The following is an 18,494-nucleotide window of genomic DNA, read 5'->3' on the forward strand; positions in this document are numbered from 1 at the left end:
GCCATCAAACCATTATACAAAAACAGCAAGACAAAATAAAATGATATGCATTGATTTCTTTTACTTCTTGCATAGCAATGTATCACAGTCTACAATGTATTTCTTTATTCATAAAATCAAGTTTGTGCGGACAGAAACATTGGCATTCAAAACTCCAACTTCTTTGAAAACATTGTAAAATGACATATGGTGCAGAGGAAAGTTAGCAAAGATCAGCACGACCAAATGAAATAATATCCAATGATTTCTTTTACATCTTGTATAGTCAAGTCTACTACATGTATGTACTGCTTCATAAAATCAAGCCTGTGTGGACAGAAACATTGGCATTCAAAACTCTTTTGCTTCTTTGAAAATATTGTACAGTAGAGTGACATATGGTGCTGAGGAGAGTGCAGAATAGTTATGGATGTGGAACCATACCGCGCTGATCCTGACAAATCTCAACCTTTTGGATGTCATTAGATAAAGCCACGCAACCATTTCAGGCTCCAAAATTGCAGTGGCCTCATTAAAGCAATTTGCCTCGATACGTTACCATGGTGAGTCGTCTAGACAAGATTCAGCTTCTGATTATTGATTTTTTCCATCCCTTTCTTGACAAAATTTACCAAAATCTTATTGTTGACGAAGGAGACATATCTTTCTATATGTGATGAAAAGATTAATTGCTGTTGAATCATGAAATGAACGCATGAAGAAGCCACACAACATCAGACTTTACCGATGCCCCCGTCATATTTTATGTATACTGGAGCCAACCTAAGCCGGTAAATGGCTCACAATACCGTATACTGAATGATAGTTTGAAAAAGCACTCATCCCCTGATTAATATTGCTATTACGTCTTGATTGCTACAGAATATAGGCATGCAGTAAAGTGGCACTCGGGGAATACGTGATGGCTAAATGCACAGACGTGATTTATATGCCTGCTAGGAAATTTGCTGATATCTTTTTCTCAGCATATAATATTAAGTAAAACAAGTTAGCATTAAGAATCTATGGGCTTATAGTTTGCTTTGAATTGTCTTATTTTTGATGATTAAAAAATGCCATTATTCTAGGGCACAATTTTCAAAGTGTTAGACTGAAATTTGAGACCCTGGTTTTGAACAATTTTGTTGCAAGTTCAAATACTGTGTTGTAAACGTAGTCATCTGTGTCGCAACATAACATGGGGCATTTCTGATATACCATCAAAATTAACAAACAAAAAAATGCAAAAATGCCACAAATGTATCTAAAAAAAATTTTCACGACCTCATACCTTGGCCAAATGGTTTGGATCGTCTTGAGTGAAGTATTTAATATATTTTTTCCTTTTGATTATGCAAATAAGGTCCTGATTTGCATAATTTGTCTTCGTTGATCATCCTCTCGATCCAAATCCGAAGTATGAAAGTCTTATCGTAACAGAGAAGGCCATTATAGTGTTTCCTGATTAATCATATAAGCATGAAACTAATTTGCATGATTTATGTACAATGTACACCTTCACTAGGCTTCATAATGTTTTAAGTATGAAATTCCCATCATTAAGCACTATGTAATCATTATATTTTCTCATTAACTATGCAAATGAGGTCATCATCTGCATGATTAATACATGTATCTATTGACAATTCTCTCTTTTTCAGTTACATATTTGACAAGTTTGAAAGTCCTATCATGGAATCAATCTGATGTAACGTCCTTGATGGAATGCAGTGCAGATTTTCCTCATTAATTATGCAAATTAGCTGTTGATTTGCATAATTAGTAATTCATTATGTAAGGCATCACTTAGGCTATCTACAGACTGATGATGTACTAGATTTATAGTGAATCCAGGGCTGTTTGCAGATTTTATTTTCACAGTTTTCACAGTGGATCTCCACCACAAAATTATGACAACACAACAACGTGGTTTTCTGCTACAGAGTTGTTTCAACCACTAACTTACATCAGTGCAATAACCTTCTCCCCCCCCCCCACACACACACACTCCACGAAACTAAATCAACTCAATAAAGAATCTAGTTATCTCTCTGTGTACACAATGACATTGTTCCAAACTTTTTCAAGAGCCATTTATTTTCCTAACTCATAACAGGCTTCCAATATGTTAGGAAGAGCAACTTGTCCAGAACCAATCTGTTGGAGACACAAGCATACTCTAGGGGACACGTAGTGAAGATTTATGGCTTTTCACACATCAGTAATGTAATTAAAGCTGAGCCAATCAATCTAAGAAGAGACGCAGCATATATCTTATAACCTTCTTCTCCTTGAGATGTAATATATTGTAAGAAACGACAGACACCTTGGCTCCTGAAGAAAACTTAGTATAACCTTAAAGGAGATGGGTGAATCATAAGGGAAAACTTGTCAAGGGAATAAAACATTAGTAGGCTCTACATGTATATGCTGATATTTAATTTGTTTCTTTTTGCTCGCTGCGATCTTCTTTCCCATCATTAAAGACGCAGCATTCATGTAAGCCATCACAGTGTCTACTGAACCCACACCTGTTATGATCTTCTAGGTATAAGGTATATTCTAACTTCAGAGGAGCTACTGAAATCAGGGCTAGCTCCCTCCCAATTCGAATTGCATACAACAAGTTGCATACAAGAAGCAAATTATCATATCAGTCTCTGAATTGGAAACCAATGGATTATGTAAAGGCTATTGGATACAAAAGTGATCACCTCTTAGTCTAGCACAGCAGAACATGAATGATTTCTTCTTTCTTTACTCAGAATTTTAAGACAGGGAGGGAAGGTCAGCATGAAGATTCATGGTGCAAACGTCTGTTGGTGTTATGAGAAAAAGGAGTCCTGTCTGGAGACAAATTTAAAAGCCCTCTGGTAGTCATCTTTTACTAAGTTTTGAGGAGGAGTTCTAGTCATCTTTCCGAGAGACTCTCATGAGCATGTACAGCTGTATGTATTTGTAAGACATGAGAAAAATTTATAAAATATCTTGATCCAGTCAACCTTTCTGAAACATATTCTTTCACTGGTTGTAAAAAGAAGGACAAATGCTGAGTACCCCGTAATACAGCCCTGCAAAATTTGTAAGTGTAATGAACCAGGACCATTTTCATTTATGTACTGATATAGTTGATCAAGTACAGTTACTGAGTTAATGTACAGTAGTTGATCAAGCACAATCATACACTGGGAATACTGTCCCATAATGATAAATGCAGCTTTTTCCAGTAGCTTAGACAACAGCCAAGATTCCCACTTTTGACCTTAAGGACTAAAAGCAGATTTGTTAATCACAGCACCTTTCATACTTTGTAACACCCCACATCTACATGCAGAAAGATAAACTCTTAAGTCTAAAATCCCATCTGTCTTTAACTGTAAAAACATTTCTGGTCCAAAGAACATCACTATCTTCTTACTCATGCACCCCTGACGACATCTTTACGCCTTTCTTCTCAGCTGTTTTATCGCACCCCGACAGGCGCGAGGCTTAAAACGCATTAACGCCGCGGGATTTTTTTACGACGCCCGGCGGGGCAGAGCGAGACCAGATTCATAAAGCTGTCAGGTTGGGTGACGCTGACGTTAAGTAATGATCCTCGGGGTGTTCTCGTGCGCAGAAGTCCCATCTGCTGTTGAGGTTGCTCTGGTCTCCTGTCCTCCATTATTGATAAGAGATCTAATATTCCAAATGAGTGCTCTAGGCTGCTGGGGTCAGGCTAGTCTTAGGGATTAAATGCATGGATTAAGGACTGATGGATACAAAGGTATTGTGGCCCTAGATGAGGTCTTTGTGTACCTATAGATAAAGTGCCTAAGACCTTTATGCCTATTAGGCCATATAGATTCTTCTACTTGGTTCTTGGCAAATGGTGAAAAACATTCAAGCATTTTTGTGATGACTACGGTAATACAAAATTTACCCGATTGATCCAGATGTTGTCCTATTCATAAATACAGGGGGATCAATAAATCATACATTGTGGTAGATTGTATTTGATTGATTTGCTATTCAAAGACTCATTACATGTATTTTGAGGGGTGGGGGTGGGGGCTTGGAAGACTTTGTTTACTTGTTGCCATTTTTCTAAAATCAAGGGATTCTAATACAAATAGCAAATGATATGCTCAACTGTTAGCCATTAATGCAATTTCTTAAAACATTTCACTCAACAATTCATCGGACTCATTGCAGATATGCCCTCTTCTCCAAGTGGTAAAACCAGTAGCATTTATCTTTTCTTTGGCACATGCCTATGTATGAAGCTCCCCCTAGAACTGGAAGTTGTTACTGCACTGTAATTCTGGGGAATAACCACTAAATCAACTGCATTAGCATTAGGGGTAAAAAATGCATCACACCAAGCAAGAGGGCCCTCTACTGTCTTCATACAAAACTGCAACCATTAAAACATCTACATCAGTAAACATGTACAGTGCTTCATGTATATGGCATCCAATGATGGACCTGCAATTTCTGAGTCAGGTGCCAGAGGGCACAGTTTCCCTTGCCCATATGGAAATCACAACATGACAAACCAAGACTTAGAAGGAGCAAAATACAGTTTTTATCAGTGACAACAGCTCCTTCTCATTTTCATTGATTTTCTTGCATTTCCAAAAAATCTTGCTTTTTCCAATCAATGATTAAATTGTGCCTGTCAATCTAATTTTGCATTTTAACTAATTAAGGAGTGCCCGCCATGCCAAATAACAGTTATGCAACTGGATATGATTTGGAAACAGTCAGATGTTTACAGCAATCTACAGTCTTTTGTCAGCAACTAATGCAAACGTCAGGATTAATACCAGCTTGTATGCCAAAACTCTGAATTGTGTCATGGGGCGCACATATACACGAAATGGACAACGTTCACAATCCAAATCATACAGTCTCAAAGTCGACACCTTCCTTGATCAAGCAGCATTGCTAATACTGTATCTGGCTGCCTCTCAAACAATGTTATCTACTCAGCCTTCAACAATTTTATCAGTAATTCTTTTGGGACTTGGGAAAATTTTTTCGGCCTGGGGTCTGCGCCATAGAAAAATTTTTGCAGCTGGGAGGAGGGCCATAAAAAAAAGGTGGCCTTAGGGGTCTTAGTTTACAAGCAAAATGGGCCAATTGATTGCAGGAAATGAAGTTTCAGATGGTCAAGATTTCAAATTTTTCTCTGGACGTCCCTTACGATGGCTTGCACCTCTGGCCCCTTCAGAGAAAAAAAATCTTTTTCTCTGTCAAAAATGTCATTAAATTTAGCAAAGTCTACTAGCAAAGTTTGGCCCTCAGAATGCAGGCGGTCGTGTTTCAGTCAAGGTCCAGATTTTCCCAGAACTACCTTGCAATATCAATAGCTCGTGCCTTCGCTCGCGAAAAAGCGAAAATTTGTTAAGGGCGGGGGGGGGGGGTATGCAGCTTACATTCAGTAGTCATCTATTGATAATCAAGCACTTATTTCAAATACACACCATTTCCAAATTAAACTTCTCCCAAGCCTCTTAGCAAAATCGAACGGTATACTTAGGATGATGAAACTCCTATTGATCGAGTCCATATGACGTTCAGATTCAATTTTCTGCTTGGCCTAATGGCTAAACAGTAAACTGAATAATTCATATTTCATGGTGATGCTAGCACATCTACTGCTGTCAGTTGTCATTACGGAGTGTGAAGTGCTTTTTCCTGTCCTCCTCAGGGTCCTAGCCAGCGCCTGTCCTTCCGTCCTTTGACGGAATTTTGCTGCTGGGGACGGACATAAATTTTGCCCATTCCATCCACTATGATGGACAAAAATCGACATGTATAAAGATATCAAAACAGATGCCATTGAACCAAGCAGAGTCTACAAGCAAAATTTGCCCCTAAAATTAAAAATGCAGGAACAGAGTTTCAGAGGGTCTGTATTTAAAGACTTGTCAGGGGGAACATGTCCCCAGACCCCATATCATGGTAGTTCACCTTTATCCACATGTTAAACTATAGCCATTGTTTTTAAAAACGACGTATTGAAAAATATCTAGTCAATGGACGTTGGTTTCAAATTGCAATGTTTTCATAGCATTCCAGTCTGAAACATCATCTGTTGAGTTGATATCCCTAAATACTTACTAGTAATAATAATAAATAATAAATAAATAATCTTAGATCGATACGAAGGATAAATGTTACCCCGCGGATAAAGGTGAACTAGCATTACCTCTTACTCCTTGCTTTTGGCACTCAAAATGGAGATTTATTTTTAGACTCTCAAATCCTTACAATCACAGACACTACATTATTTCACAAAACAAAAGGGGTTAAAATTTTGGTGAATTCTGTCGCAAAAAAAAAACTTGCAGAAACCAAGGTCTTTTTTAACCTCCTTGCTTTTACTTTTAAAAGTTTTACTTCTCTACATTCCGCCAGGCAACTACTTTGTTTCATTCTATCAGAGTGGTTCCACATTGACTGCAAATTTCGTCAGAGGTGTCCATTATTTCTGTTCAGTGGAATAAAATCAATAGTTCATTTAATCTTAATCCCAGCTTGGAGTTCAATAGACTAGTGATTTTGTGCCAGGTAGTGATCTGTGGGTGCCCCTGTATGAAACATTCCATCTGAGCCCATGTGCTTAGCCCATAGCTGCTACATCACTCATCTGTCAGGATAGATACATATTACAGTTCACAGTAACAATAACAATAACTGCTCACTGTGAATTTCAACTGCAAATTCATATTCGAGTTCAAGGGGACTTGATTTTACTGTCGGGGAGAAGATGTGTTCTGTATCTGTATCTATATAGCCGGTATAACCACCCGTCAGCATAACGCACTAGCTTGAAGTGTTGGCAAGCTACAGAGTCTGTGATGTGACGATATTGCAGTGGAGAAGTGACACCGTCAAAAATGCAAAAAATTGTGCAGACAATATTCACAAGATTCACGACTTACATGTCACTTTTTTGCTGACCTAACGGGGGCCGCCCTAAGATGCTCGCTTTTTTATGCACTCGAACTCACGGCGCTCCATCACTAGTTGCCAAAGAGTGGTCAAGTTTTGATCAATGAATAATTTTATAGTCAGTGGCAACAAACACGGCGTACTTATGCATAATAAGATCAGCAAAAAATCCGTGGCATCTTAGGGAAGGAAGCATCTTAGGGCGGCCCCCGTTATATAAGTTGTCTTAAAATGTTCACAGCGGTTTTCATATTTTTTGTCTTTGCAATGATCTCTCAACCGTGAATTCGTGACACAGCCAAAATGCCTGTCTAATAAAATTTTCTACTGTACATGTATTGCTACTGTACTATAGAATTATTTCACCTGCCAACTCGAAACAATCCCAAAACCCTCTTCCCCATCTACTGTGAAAATTGAAGGTAAAGAATTATCCAATAACACAACGGTGCCAAAAGACTACCTTAGCAGAAGGGTTAGAATTGTATAAACTGAAAAATCTGAATGATTTCTATAGTTTCATAGTAAAATAGCTGACATGTAATGAAATTGATTGAATGAATGATTGAGTTACTGATCACTTTTTACAGCTATTGTCTTGTATAGTTTTAAAAGTTGGTGGCGTGCCCATATGTCAATTTATCATTGGTAGACAAAGCTTACTATATCATTAATTGATCTGGGAAAAGAATTCTTTAAATTCATCATTGGTAAATTTAAAATGATACGTAATTTTAGTATATTACCCCGATGGGGATAGGTGTCAGTTTTTAGATCAGCCTCAGCTTCAGGCTATTCTGTTGTCTATACTCCCTCCTTCCTCACAATATGTTCAGGTACAACACTGAACACTTCGTCAACAACATCAGAGAATGGCCTTGAAACTGCAGTATCATGTGGAAATGGGTGTGATTAGAGGAATCCACAATAATCTGATGTTCCAAAATGGGAACATCTACTGAGATCAGTTGTTCGCAGGAGTATCTGTATGATGGATAGAGACTATTGTTTTCTGGATGGGGTTCAGAGAGGCGTATGCTCAACAATCAATCACATGGCAGGGAAAACGACAGCTTTCCAAAGTTATAAATATTTCCCTCCCCTCCTGGCTTTTCTGCCTGCTTTCTCTTTCTTGCTTCATTTCAAGGCCACATGCCGTGAAATTTGGTATGATATGAGGATTCGACGGATGGAGTGTTCTGTAACACCCCCAAAATTTTCACAAGTAAAATGTGGGATTTCTTGATGATTTTGTTCTGTTTCATAATTTGTAGACAAGGAGACCTCAAGGACTGTTTCTGTTACTGCACATAGGCAGTGAGATATTAGTATTACTGTCTTCAATCTAATGATCGAAAAAACTTCACAGTATTTACTTGTTATAAAGTTTGTGTACTAACACTTCATGATCACCTATGTTCGTGATGATGATGTCACCTTCTATTTCACACCATCTTTGATCCTTGCCAGGGCTTTCTAGAGCATCCATGCTTCTGTCACCGGGTGGAGTTTTAGCCCTAAACTACGAACAAGTATTTCAATGGTTCCAACTCTCTTGACAATCTAAAATCAGACACTTATGACATTTTCATCAGGATGTCAACACTGAGACCATAAAGCTTTTTGAAATTAGCTTAAGTCTAAATACAGCAGACAGCATTTTGTGGGTTTAAGACGTTCAAAATTTCCTTGGAGACCATGCAAACTTGATTTTTATTCTCGGATCTCCAAGTAGATGTACATGTATTCTGCTCATTCTATCATGCACATTGTATGTCATGCCTATCATTTATTGCAACAGTTTATAACTTTTTAGTATTGTATTTTTCGGACCAAGGTATCTTTCGAACTATCTAAGACCCACTGAAATGTATCCTTCTTTGTTTGTTTGTTTGTTTGTTTGACAATGTGAAATAAATTACATGTGTGCCAAAAGTTGTTATCCTTTGTTTTTCACCTGTTATGAATACAAATCATTTCGCATGGTTAATAAGATGCTCGAAGCTTGGAAAGATAAAAACCTGTCAAAGGCTTATATCCACAAATTACAACCAGAATTTGTTATGAGCTTTGGAATTTGAAAAGATTGATAGAACTGTTAATTGGGGTTTATTGGGGCCTAATTTGCAAGGAAAGGAAGGTGGCTACAAGTGGCCACTTTGGGGGGGTCATCACCTTACCAGGTTTGTTTTTGGATCTTAAGGATGGTCCTAGCTCTTAAGTAGGGTCCTATCTCTTAAGGATAGTCCTAGCTCTTAAGGATGGTCCTAGCTAGCTCTTAAGGATGGTCCTAGCTCTTAAGTATGGTCCTAGCTCTTAAGGATGGTCCTAGCTCTTAAGTATGGTCCAAGCTCTTAAGGATAGTCCTAGCTCTTAAGGAAGGTCCTATAGCTAGCTCTTAAGGATGGTCGGGTCCTAGCTCTTAAGTATGGTCCAAGCTCTTAAGGATAGTCCTAGCTCTTAAGGAAGGTCCTAGCTCTTAAGGATGGTCTGGTACTAGCTCTTAAGGATGGTCCTAGCTCTTAAGTATGGTCTAAGCTCTTAAGGATAGTCCTAGCTCTTAACGATGGTCCTAGCTCTTAAGTATGGTCCTAGCTCTTAAGGATTGTCCCTTCAGTTTACATGAGCGGTAAAATACTAGATGCCAACTGAGGAATTCACTTCATTATAATATAAGCCACCATGATAAGAATTACAAAAGCAAAACAATCAATGCATGAATCCAATAAGATGGCCTATTGTGCAAATGCAATTCTTCAGTGTTTTCCAAACAAAAGTTAATCTAAATGTATTTGGCTGTGTCCTTTAAACTGCATGCATCATAGAATTGGCTCTATGAAGCTACATGTACTATTGTGCGGTATATCACAATGTCATGTATAGTATATCAGAATCAATGTATGTTAAAGTATATGTAGATAAAGGTAAGACATCCAAGTAAATACATTCAAATCTGCATTACATTACATTGTACAAAACACATTTAATATCATCATTACGGGAGTCTTCATAAGGTCAACAAATAAATCAAATCAACAAACGTGAGTGCTTTGGTATCCAACGTGAAAGAGTGCTGGCTAAAGCCTCTGTCACACATCCAGGACTTTGATCCCAACCAAGGTCGGCACTGGGTTGGGAGTAGCTAAATAGAATCCATCCTTTTCTAAACTATCAGAGAGGAAAGGGCTAGATTTGATGGACATTGTATGGAGAGTACATTTTTACCACTGCAAAATTTCCATCTCTGCGGCAGGAACAAAATATATTTAATTTATCTACGTAACAAAATAAATAAAAAAAGTTGTACTCTATTTAGGTACATTACGGGTACATGTATTGAATTTTGGACCTGTACCTAAATGATTTTCACTGTTACGGTATCAGTATGGGTACTGGAAATGGTTCACATCCCTACGCCTGCTGTGTATAATATATACAGTGTAATAAAATCCCATACAAAATCCCTTAGAGTTAGAGCTTCCTCCCTCTAGATCTCCTGACTACATGTGGTAACACTGATACTTAAAACATTCCCAGCAGCTTTGGTGACTAAGTAAACAGGAGATGAAGTTTCACAACAGGAGTGCTTGTCAAATTATCTCTTTTTATTTATTACATACTCAGCAGTACAAGGTTACTTCAGCTGGAGAGCTTAGGAAAAAACACTGCCCAGAATCTTGAAACTATTTACGTATTAGTCTGTTTGTTTGTTTGTCTGTGTAACATAAACTCCGCTGTCCAGGGCTGTAACTGGCCGATCCCTGCTTAGGCTGCTATAACTATAAGCGAGATTTAATCAGGCTATGTGCCCTACATATACATATGTCAGGGTAGAGATTACAATGTGGCTGAATCCCCGAATCCAAAGGTAAAGACTCCGAATGTCTGATCAGAAACTCCAATAAGAATCCTAGGAAAGTGTTAGGGTGGCCGCCCATTTATAAATCCTATATTTCAAGTCAATTTGTTGGTTTGAAGTGACATACCATTAAATCAAAGTTGAAATAAAAAGTAGAAATGACCAGTTTCTCCCAGACCACAATCTCTACCTGTACATGTACACAAGTTTTCAATGATTGCAGTGAAAAAAAAACAGACTGCCTGATCAAATAGAAACTATCAGTAAGTACATTTGAACTTATCAAGTGTAACATTTGCCTTATAGAAACATGTTTGCAGCACTCATCTTAACAGAATTCAAATATCAGTTATACAAATAGCTATCAGAAATCAGTTTCCATTCACAATCTTCTTCCTGAAAGCCTCCCCCATGAAACTGATTGCCTAAGAAGTGGTTTAATAGACATTTGCTGCGCTGAATTGCCCGCAATTTGAACTCCTAATTTGGTTTCAATTCAAGCCCTAAATTCTCCCTCAGCAGTGTAAGACATATACAATACAGTCGAATCATGCTGCGAATGTGCAGCTACGTGTAAGCAAGGCACAGCAACTCCTCGGAGATAATTATCTGTTATTCCAAAATTAGCCCGTTCCCCTGGGTACAAGAGGGCTGACCTTGGGACCAAGAGCACTTTTGACTTCTAAGCACTGCTGGTGCCTGCCAATGATGGCCATAAAATTACCTTCTTCAGCGCTGGCATCGTTTCAAAACCAGCGCTAGGCTGAGTACTTCTTCATGGAGATGGGATTGTGTAGCTCTAAAATCCTCTATGATCTATGGAAACTTTACCAGCATCTCCTAGAACTGTGGAAGCCAATTTTATGCATGGACATGCAGCAGTAAATAAAGCTATGAAGGCAACCAAATATCTCCTGTCTAGATTGTAGCAGACTCTTACATGTGCAGCTAGCTATGCAGTTTTCTACATCCTCAAGATATATATAGATGTCTTATCATTCCATGGATGAAATTTTCCATGGGAGTGAATTTTTTGTCAGCTACAAGGATGCATATCTCCATAGCTGACTCTACAGCTTTCATGATTTCTATGTATGTCCTCTTAAGGGGGTACGTATCTCACTGGTCTTCAGTATATTGGTAGTGTCACTGCATTCTAAATTGAATAAATTTTGTATTACGCTTGAGTTTGTTATCTGATTATCATTCAAAACGTACAAGCATGACTAAACGACAACAAACTAAAGAGCGTAAAAAAATTGTATTTTTTAAAATGAAATTTGTTGAGTGATATCAAATTGCTTGGCGACAGTAATGCTTCAGTACGATACCCCCTTTATTTTGTAGACCCTCCAAATATTCTGGTGTATGGTGTTACAGACACGTACACTATGCTCGAAATACACACTTACACTTGCAAATGCAACCACATTTTGGCGCAACTTAATTTTTAACCCAGGTAGCGCAGTGTGCAACCTAAAATTTTGTAGTAGGAACACCGCTTTACCCCCACCTACATGCAAATAGCTTTTATATTTATTTCTTGATACTCTACTCTACTCTATAGTAGCAGTTACATGTAACTGGAAGAAAAGATAATGGATTAAGTAGTTGATTTGAAGAAAGTGATACATACATTGTATGTCTAGTAACTTGGAAGTGGGGCCAATCTGAAATGTTGACATTACATACAACCTGGCTTTTGACTCAGGTTGCCACCTGACCGAAAAAAGTATATTGAGCACTGTGTACAGGACTTATATTATAATCTAGTTCTTTGTATTCTGTAGGTTCAAAACAAATTGTAAGCAAACAATGTTCACATGTTTTTCAGATTCCTGCTGCAATGTGACAACAGGGAGAAGCTTGACTAGAAGAAGCAAGACTCGGAAGGCAAACAACACAATGTGATACAGTGCAACTACATTTAACTATAATCAATACTCTCGCCTTGAGCCAGCCAGGTCATTAGCAAACCTATCAGCAACACAGGATACACAACAAGAAAGTAGGAACTACTAAGGAAGTGTGTTTTGGGTACTGTTTGTATATCTAATGGTCTTTTTAATAGTTTTATGCACTATGTAAAGACCATGCAGGTATGGAAAAGACCAATTGCATTCTTATCACTAGCCGAAGAATATTACATTCCATATTACTAGAATGTGGCTGTGTTTATTCCCAACATAACTCGAGGAGCCATAAAATGAACTTTTGTTATATTGATGTATTTTTTTCAATGTGTTTTTCCTAACGAAGTTTACACACAGCTTTGTGTGTATTCTTACCCACTAAGCAGGGCTCAAGCCAGCTCGAAATTTTTTTCCGTCAACCAATTCCCATCGTCGCCAAAACCGCGAAAACTAATTATTCCAGGAGTTAGAAGGACTGAACTGAGACCTTGAAAAACAGGTTTTTAATGAGATTATCGTATGCGAAAGGGCGCCGACACACATTGTCAACAATCATAACAATAGTTAAACAAACAGTGTGTAGCTTTTACGACTGCGGACAGCGTCCCCAAGCCGCCTGAAGCTTCCAACAAGGATTTTTGTCCGTCAAGATTGACGGATTGGTTTTAAACTTGTCATGAGCAGTAAATTTCCATCAATTGACGGAAAAACGGACGCTGGCTAGAGCCCTGCCACTAAGGTATATTGTAACAGTAATGTACCGTCCTTTCATTAGTTTTAGATTTGCCTGATTGAACCCATCTGTATCTGAATACATGTAGGTCAGCTGGTATAAAAACCCTTTGTCATAACACACCAACATTATGGCACCGAGTCAATGATTGTAGTATTCATTGTATTATCATGATTCATATAGTATGCATACTATGCACTGTAATGTGCATGTATAATATGTTGATCACAATTGTCTTGATCACACATAACATCAAAGTACATTATTGTTTAATCATCCAATGAATCCTTTTTTCAATAGGGAAGAGTTCTATTTTACTACAGTAACTCTAGTCAAGCTGTTGTGCTTCTTAATAGTGAAATACAGTGTACTTAAAATGTAATGTTATTCATGATTATTACCAAAACCGTTTGTCTAATTATTACCAAATGCCTGTGATGTCCATTGAAATAATCCCAAGTAATACTAGTCAATACTAACTAAGAAAAGCAAGGATAATCAAACTTGAATTTCACTGAGACTACAATGTACATTTACCTTCACCTGTGGCTTTATTTCCATTTCCATTGCCACTGTCATTGACAGATGAACTCATGGCCCATACTGTGCAATTCCCCAAGCGAATTGAAATCCTATATCATTTGCGATGGAAGAGTATCGGCATTTTTCATGTCAAGTGGACAATAGGTTGCCAACAATATCCAACCATTTCTAGCAGGCACGCTTAAGATGTCTATTCAACTCTACTCTTAACAACATGGTCGCATCATCAAGGGAACCATTACTTCGATTTGTTTACAAAAAGTACTTGCTTCACATATCAATTTCACACATATTATGTAACGTTCGTGCAGTGCAGTGACGTTTTGCCATTTTAACATGCCCTAGATAAGCTTCCTTCACAAACGATGATAAAGTGGGTAGAAGCATTAAGGACAATTTCAATCCAATTTGGAGAGAACCAAATCCGATCTTATCTTCACACGGGTCGGGATGAAACGTTAGAAGCGTAATTTGGAGAGCGAATTTCGGCGACATGCAAACTCTGACATCAAAGTCTACGCTGATGGAGCAAGTGATGCAGCGTTCGAAACAAAGGCCCGCTTGCCTGATGAAAAATTACGACTGTTTAGACTATAAGATCCAAGTCTTTTGTGGAGCAAAGCTGATCGATACGCACACCGTACGGGGAAAATAATTTCATATTTGGCTACGCAGGCAGACGTAAAATAAACCTCGGACAACGCTATATGGATCCTTTAAACCTTTCTATCTCTACATCTCTTGGTCGCACGGCAGCAAAACTTTGCACACTTATTAGGACTATCATTAAGAGCAACTCAATAAAAGAAGGAGTTGTCAAGGCGAAGGACAAGCTGACAAACGTACCTCGAAGTCGCGAGACTCGTTGTAGCGGGCAAACTTGTCCGCCATGTTGACAGGTCCAAGTCTCGTGGCAATTCGCGCGAGACGGGACGAGACCTCGAGACGAGACCTCCACCTGCCCACAGCTGCCCCCACCTGGACATTCACCTGTTTCCACCTGCTAGATATCGACCTTGACCTTAAATCTCTTCCAATTTTCGCAATTCAGGTTTAAGTGAAGTACGAATGCAGAATATTTGTTACGATATGTCTTTTCTCCTCTCACTTCTCATGAGATTTGATAGAGGCCATCTCTTAAGACCTTTGCCATTCTTTTATTCTTCCTTCTTGCCAGACTTACTAAAAAGTGTGAGTTGAGGCCTAGCTTAGCTAATTTTCATTTTCTGCTCATCATCTCTCACTCTACTCCATGAACCAGTAGTTCAAGTTCCCCACACCTCTGCTTCCACTTTTGATTGACATTTAGAGACTTTGTTAACTTTTTATATTCTTTAAAAACATATTCATCTACAAAGTACATGTAATGTTATATGATGACCAGCTCCCCAGTTTTGCCCTGACGCTTGCTACATAATGCAATACAACACCACAGGGAGTCTACTACTTAACCAGTAACCATGGTGGCAGCCATCCTTATCTTTTTGGAACAGAGGAAATGGACCAAAAAACAATGTTTCCCTCCCGTGAAACTGTACTGAGGGAAAAACCAGAGTGAATACAGATAACTTGCAGTTATTATTATATTCAATCTATTTACTTTTTTATTATAAATCTTTAAAGACGGATAAAGAAGAGTCGTTACTCCAATAAACTACAATCTTTGTGTGATATTGATTAAACATTTGGACGCACAAACCATGAACCAGTCAAGAGGCTGAGATTGGTAGAATAATCACTGTTCTCCATTTTTAGCAGGGCTGATTTATCAGGCATGTTGCTATACAAGGTCATGTTAAGGAGGTTAAGTGGTCATATCTTTCTTGAAGTCATGCTAGCCTATAGGCACGTGCAGTTCATAGAAATATTGCAAGGTGTCACTTTTGCAAAGTCGATTCCACAGGCTGGTGCTTGACAAGATGACTTTGGAAAGTTTCATGCACAACTGCCTATTAAAGACATTGTCAAAATATTAATACGTCCCTTGCAAAGGGAACTTAATGCATTCCTTATTGGTAATTGTAGTGGTATTGGTGATTCAATTTATATGTCTCTATCACATTGCAAATAGTAGAAAGTTGGTGAGTTTGGTTGGTAGTGGAAGTGCCGGAATCTCTTGGAGTCTGTGTGGTCCAAGACATCGTCTGATTCCAATTCGGCACTGTGACTGCAGGAGAAGTGGAGACACTGTAGAAAAACACAAATAAAACAGAACCAATTTAGAAAAAATGTCTTTGTAAGGATTTCATTTTGTGGTAGGCGTGGAAAACGAATTTGCAGTGTATTAAGTTACCTGTCGAAACCATACTGTAACATAAAAACACATAATTATTCGCTGTGTCATGGTTTTATGGTACACAGGTGAAACACTGGGTACTTGAACCCCACTGTTACACAGGCAACACAAAAACTGCAAAAATTAAACCACCACAAATATTTCATGATTCACAGTACTTAACTTCACAGTACACTTAAACATAAACTGGTATCAACTGATATAATCTCACAATGCTAGCCAGTAATCTCACAGAAAAGGTCACCAAAGATTACCTAGACTCGATCGAATGAATCTGGCACTCTCATTTCTTGAGTCACTGTCTGCTGTCCTTCCACTGGAGTTCCTTTGGAACCTGTTGATTCCAAACTCTATAAGTAGTTGGGCAAACTCAACAGGTAGATCATGTCTCACTACAACTTGCAGAAGGGACTCATCTTTTGACAAGTTTGTTAGATTCAACTGCCTTCTGATGTGGAAATCTGGGTCAGCACCGGAGCAGAGCAGTAACTTACAGCATTCAAAATGTTTATAGATCAAAGTGATGTACAGTACGGTGCTGCAGAGAGCACCCATCTCCATGATAGGTTTCGAGAAGTTAAGTTCTGCTCCATATTTAATCAGCACTTTCATGCACTGGAGGCAGCCATCTTGAGCTGCTCTAAAGAGAGGCGTGGCGAGGTTGTTTGGGTCACCGTTAGGGACAGCACCGGCCTTTAACAGCACCTCTGCACAGTCCGAGTGTTTCCTCCGCACTGCTGCATACAGGGGAGTCTGTGACTGAGAAAAAAATCAGTAAGTTCTCTGTACGTCATTTGTACATGTACATTCTACAAATACTGCAAAACAGTGTAACAGAAGAACCGAAAGCAGCCATGGCATATCATTCTGTAGTTGAGTAAATCATGTTTCTCTTTTCACTGAGTCTGCATGTCTTTGGCTAACACCGTACCTTAATGTCTGCCACCTCCAGCCCCGCACCATGTGAGACCAGGTACTGCACACAGTCCACATGACCCTTTGCTGCTGCTAACCTCAATGGTGTGCAGCCCAGATGATTCTTACTGTCGATCTGCCTGGGATCACATTCAATGATATGTACATGTACTAACGTTATAAGTAAATAATGCCACAACAACACATCTTTGTAGCTTGAAAAAGTCTTGTTGTCTAATCTAATTTGACCCTTGCAAATTACCTCAAAACACAATCCTAATCTGTTTCAATTACTTATCCGTTCTACTTCGCCCTACCATTAGAACCCTTCCCTGTCTCCTGAACTTAGTGTGCTGAAGGACCTTCCTTGTCCCTTCCTTATTGCTGAAGGGCCATCCCTGTCCTTAGTGCTGAAGGGCTGTCCCTGTCCTTATTGCTGAAAGGCCATCCATGTCCTTATTGCTGAAGGGCTGTCCCTGTCCTTAGTGCTGAAGGACTGTCCCTGTCCTTAGTGCTGAAGGGCCGTCCCTGCCCTTAGTGCTGAAGGGCCGTCCCTGTCCTTTGTACTGAAGGACCTTCCCTGTCTGTTGTCCTTAGTACTGAAGGACATTCCATTTCCCCTGCCCTGAGTACTGAAGGACCTTCCCTGTCCCCTGCCCTTAGTGCTGAAGGACTTTCCCTGTCCTTATTGCTGGATGAAGGATCATCTCTGACCCCTGTCTTTAGTTCCAAGGGGCCTTACCATTACCCCTGCCCATTCCTTTTTTGGCCCCAGTTCTTAAACATGGAGTGCTTACTTGTCCCACCATCAAATATTACACTGTGAAGAATGCAGGCCTGCTTGGAGGCTGGGCTGACCACTTACCCCTTCATGTCACCTTCTATCAGCTGTCTCAAGCTGTCCAGATCTCCCGTCTCTGCTGCCCTGTGGAGCTGGTTGTCCTCTCCCTCCCTTAGCGGTACCAGCTGCCTCAACACGGCTGACAGTCTCTGCTTCTGAACAGCTTCCATCTTGTAGGCAAAGACCAGGGCACCCAGGGCACAAACTTCAGTTCATGGTTGACATCTCTACCAGACTCCGTGGGTTGCTGAAAAAATGTATATATGTTATGTAAAAAAGGAGTAGAAACAGAAGGAAACAATACCCTGACTCCCAGGATTTGAACCCGCGCCGAATCCGGGCCGCCAGATCACAACCCAGCAATGCAATAGCCTCCATAGCAGGCTCTCTGTGTTTTTTTTTTGCCTCATAATACGCTTTTGCTGGCCATTTCTATTTGTACTGGTCGCTATGAATCATGCCAGCCCCGCTCC

The 18,494-nt window shown here is 39.3% G+C and overlaps 2 protein-coding genes across 3 annotated transcripts in view; both read right to left on the reverse strand.

Annotated features, from left to right (window-relative positions):
• LOC118403184 (G patch domain-containing protein 8-like) overlaps positions 1–14,909 on the reverse strand; it is a 186,424-nt gene extending 171,515 nt beyond the window's left edge. The window contains exon 1 of the mRNA XM_035801745.1: positions 14,816–14,909. Within this exon, the coding sequence (XP_035657638.1) occupies positions 14,816–14,860 (45 nt within the window). The 5' untranslated portion in view covers positions 14,861–14,909. The remainder of the gene's footprint in view (positions 1–14,815) is intronic.
• Positions 14,910–15,687: 778 nt separating this feature from the next.
• Positions 15,688–18,494, reverse strand: part of LOC118403187 (ankyrin repeat and SOCS box protein 1-like) — a 4,368-nt gene continuing 1,561 nt past the window's right edge. For both annotated transcript variants that reach the window (XM_035801752.1, XM_035801751.1), the window contains exons 2-5: positions 18,046–18,268; positions 17,197–17,320; positions 16,520–17,024; positions 15,688–16,156 (exon numbers count right to left, since the gene is read on the reverse strand). In XM_035801752.1, coding sequence (XP_035657645.1) covers positions 16,026–16,156; positions 16,520–17,024; positions 17,197–17,320; positions 18,046–18,191 — 906 coding nt within the window. In that variant the 5' untranslated portion in view covers positions 18,192–18,268 and the 3' untranslated portion in view covers positions 15,688–16,025. The remainder of the gene's footprint in view (positions 16,157–16,519; positions 17,025–17,196; positions 17,321–18,045; positions 18,269–18,494) is intronic.

This window comes from Branchiostoma floridae, chromosome 16 (genome assembly GCF_000003815.2).
Source record: "Branchiostoma floridae strain S238N-H82 chromosome 16, Bfl_VNyyK, whole genome shotgun sequence".
Taxonomy (NCBI): Eukaryota; Metazoa; Chordata; class Leptocardii; order Amphioxiformes; family Branchiostomatidae; genus Branchiostoma; species Branchiostoma floridae.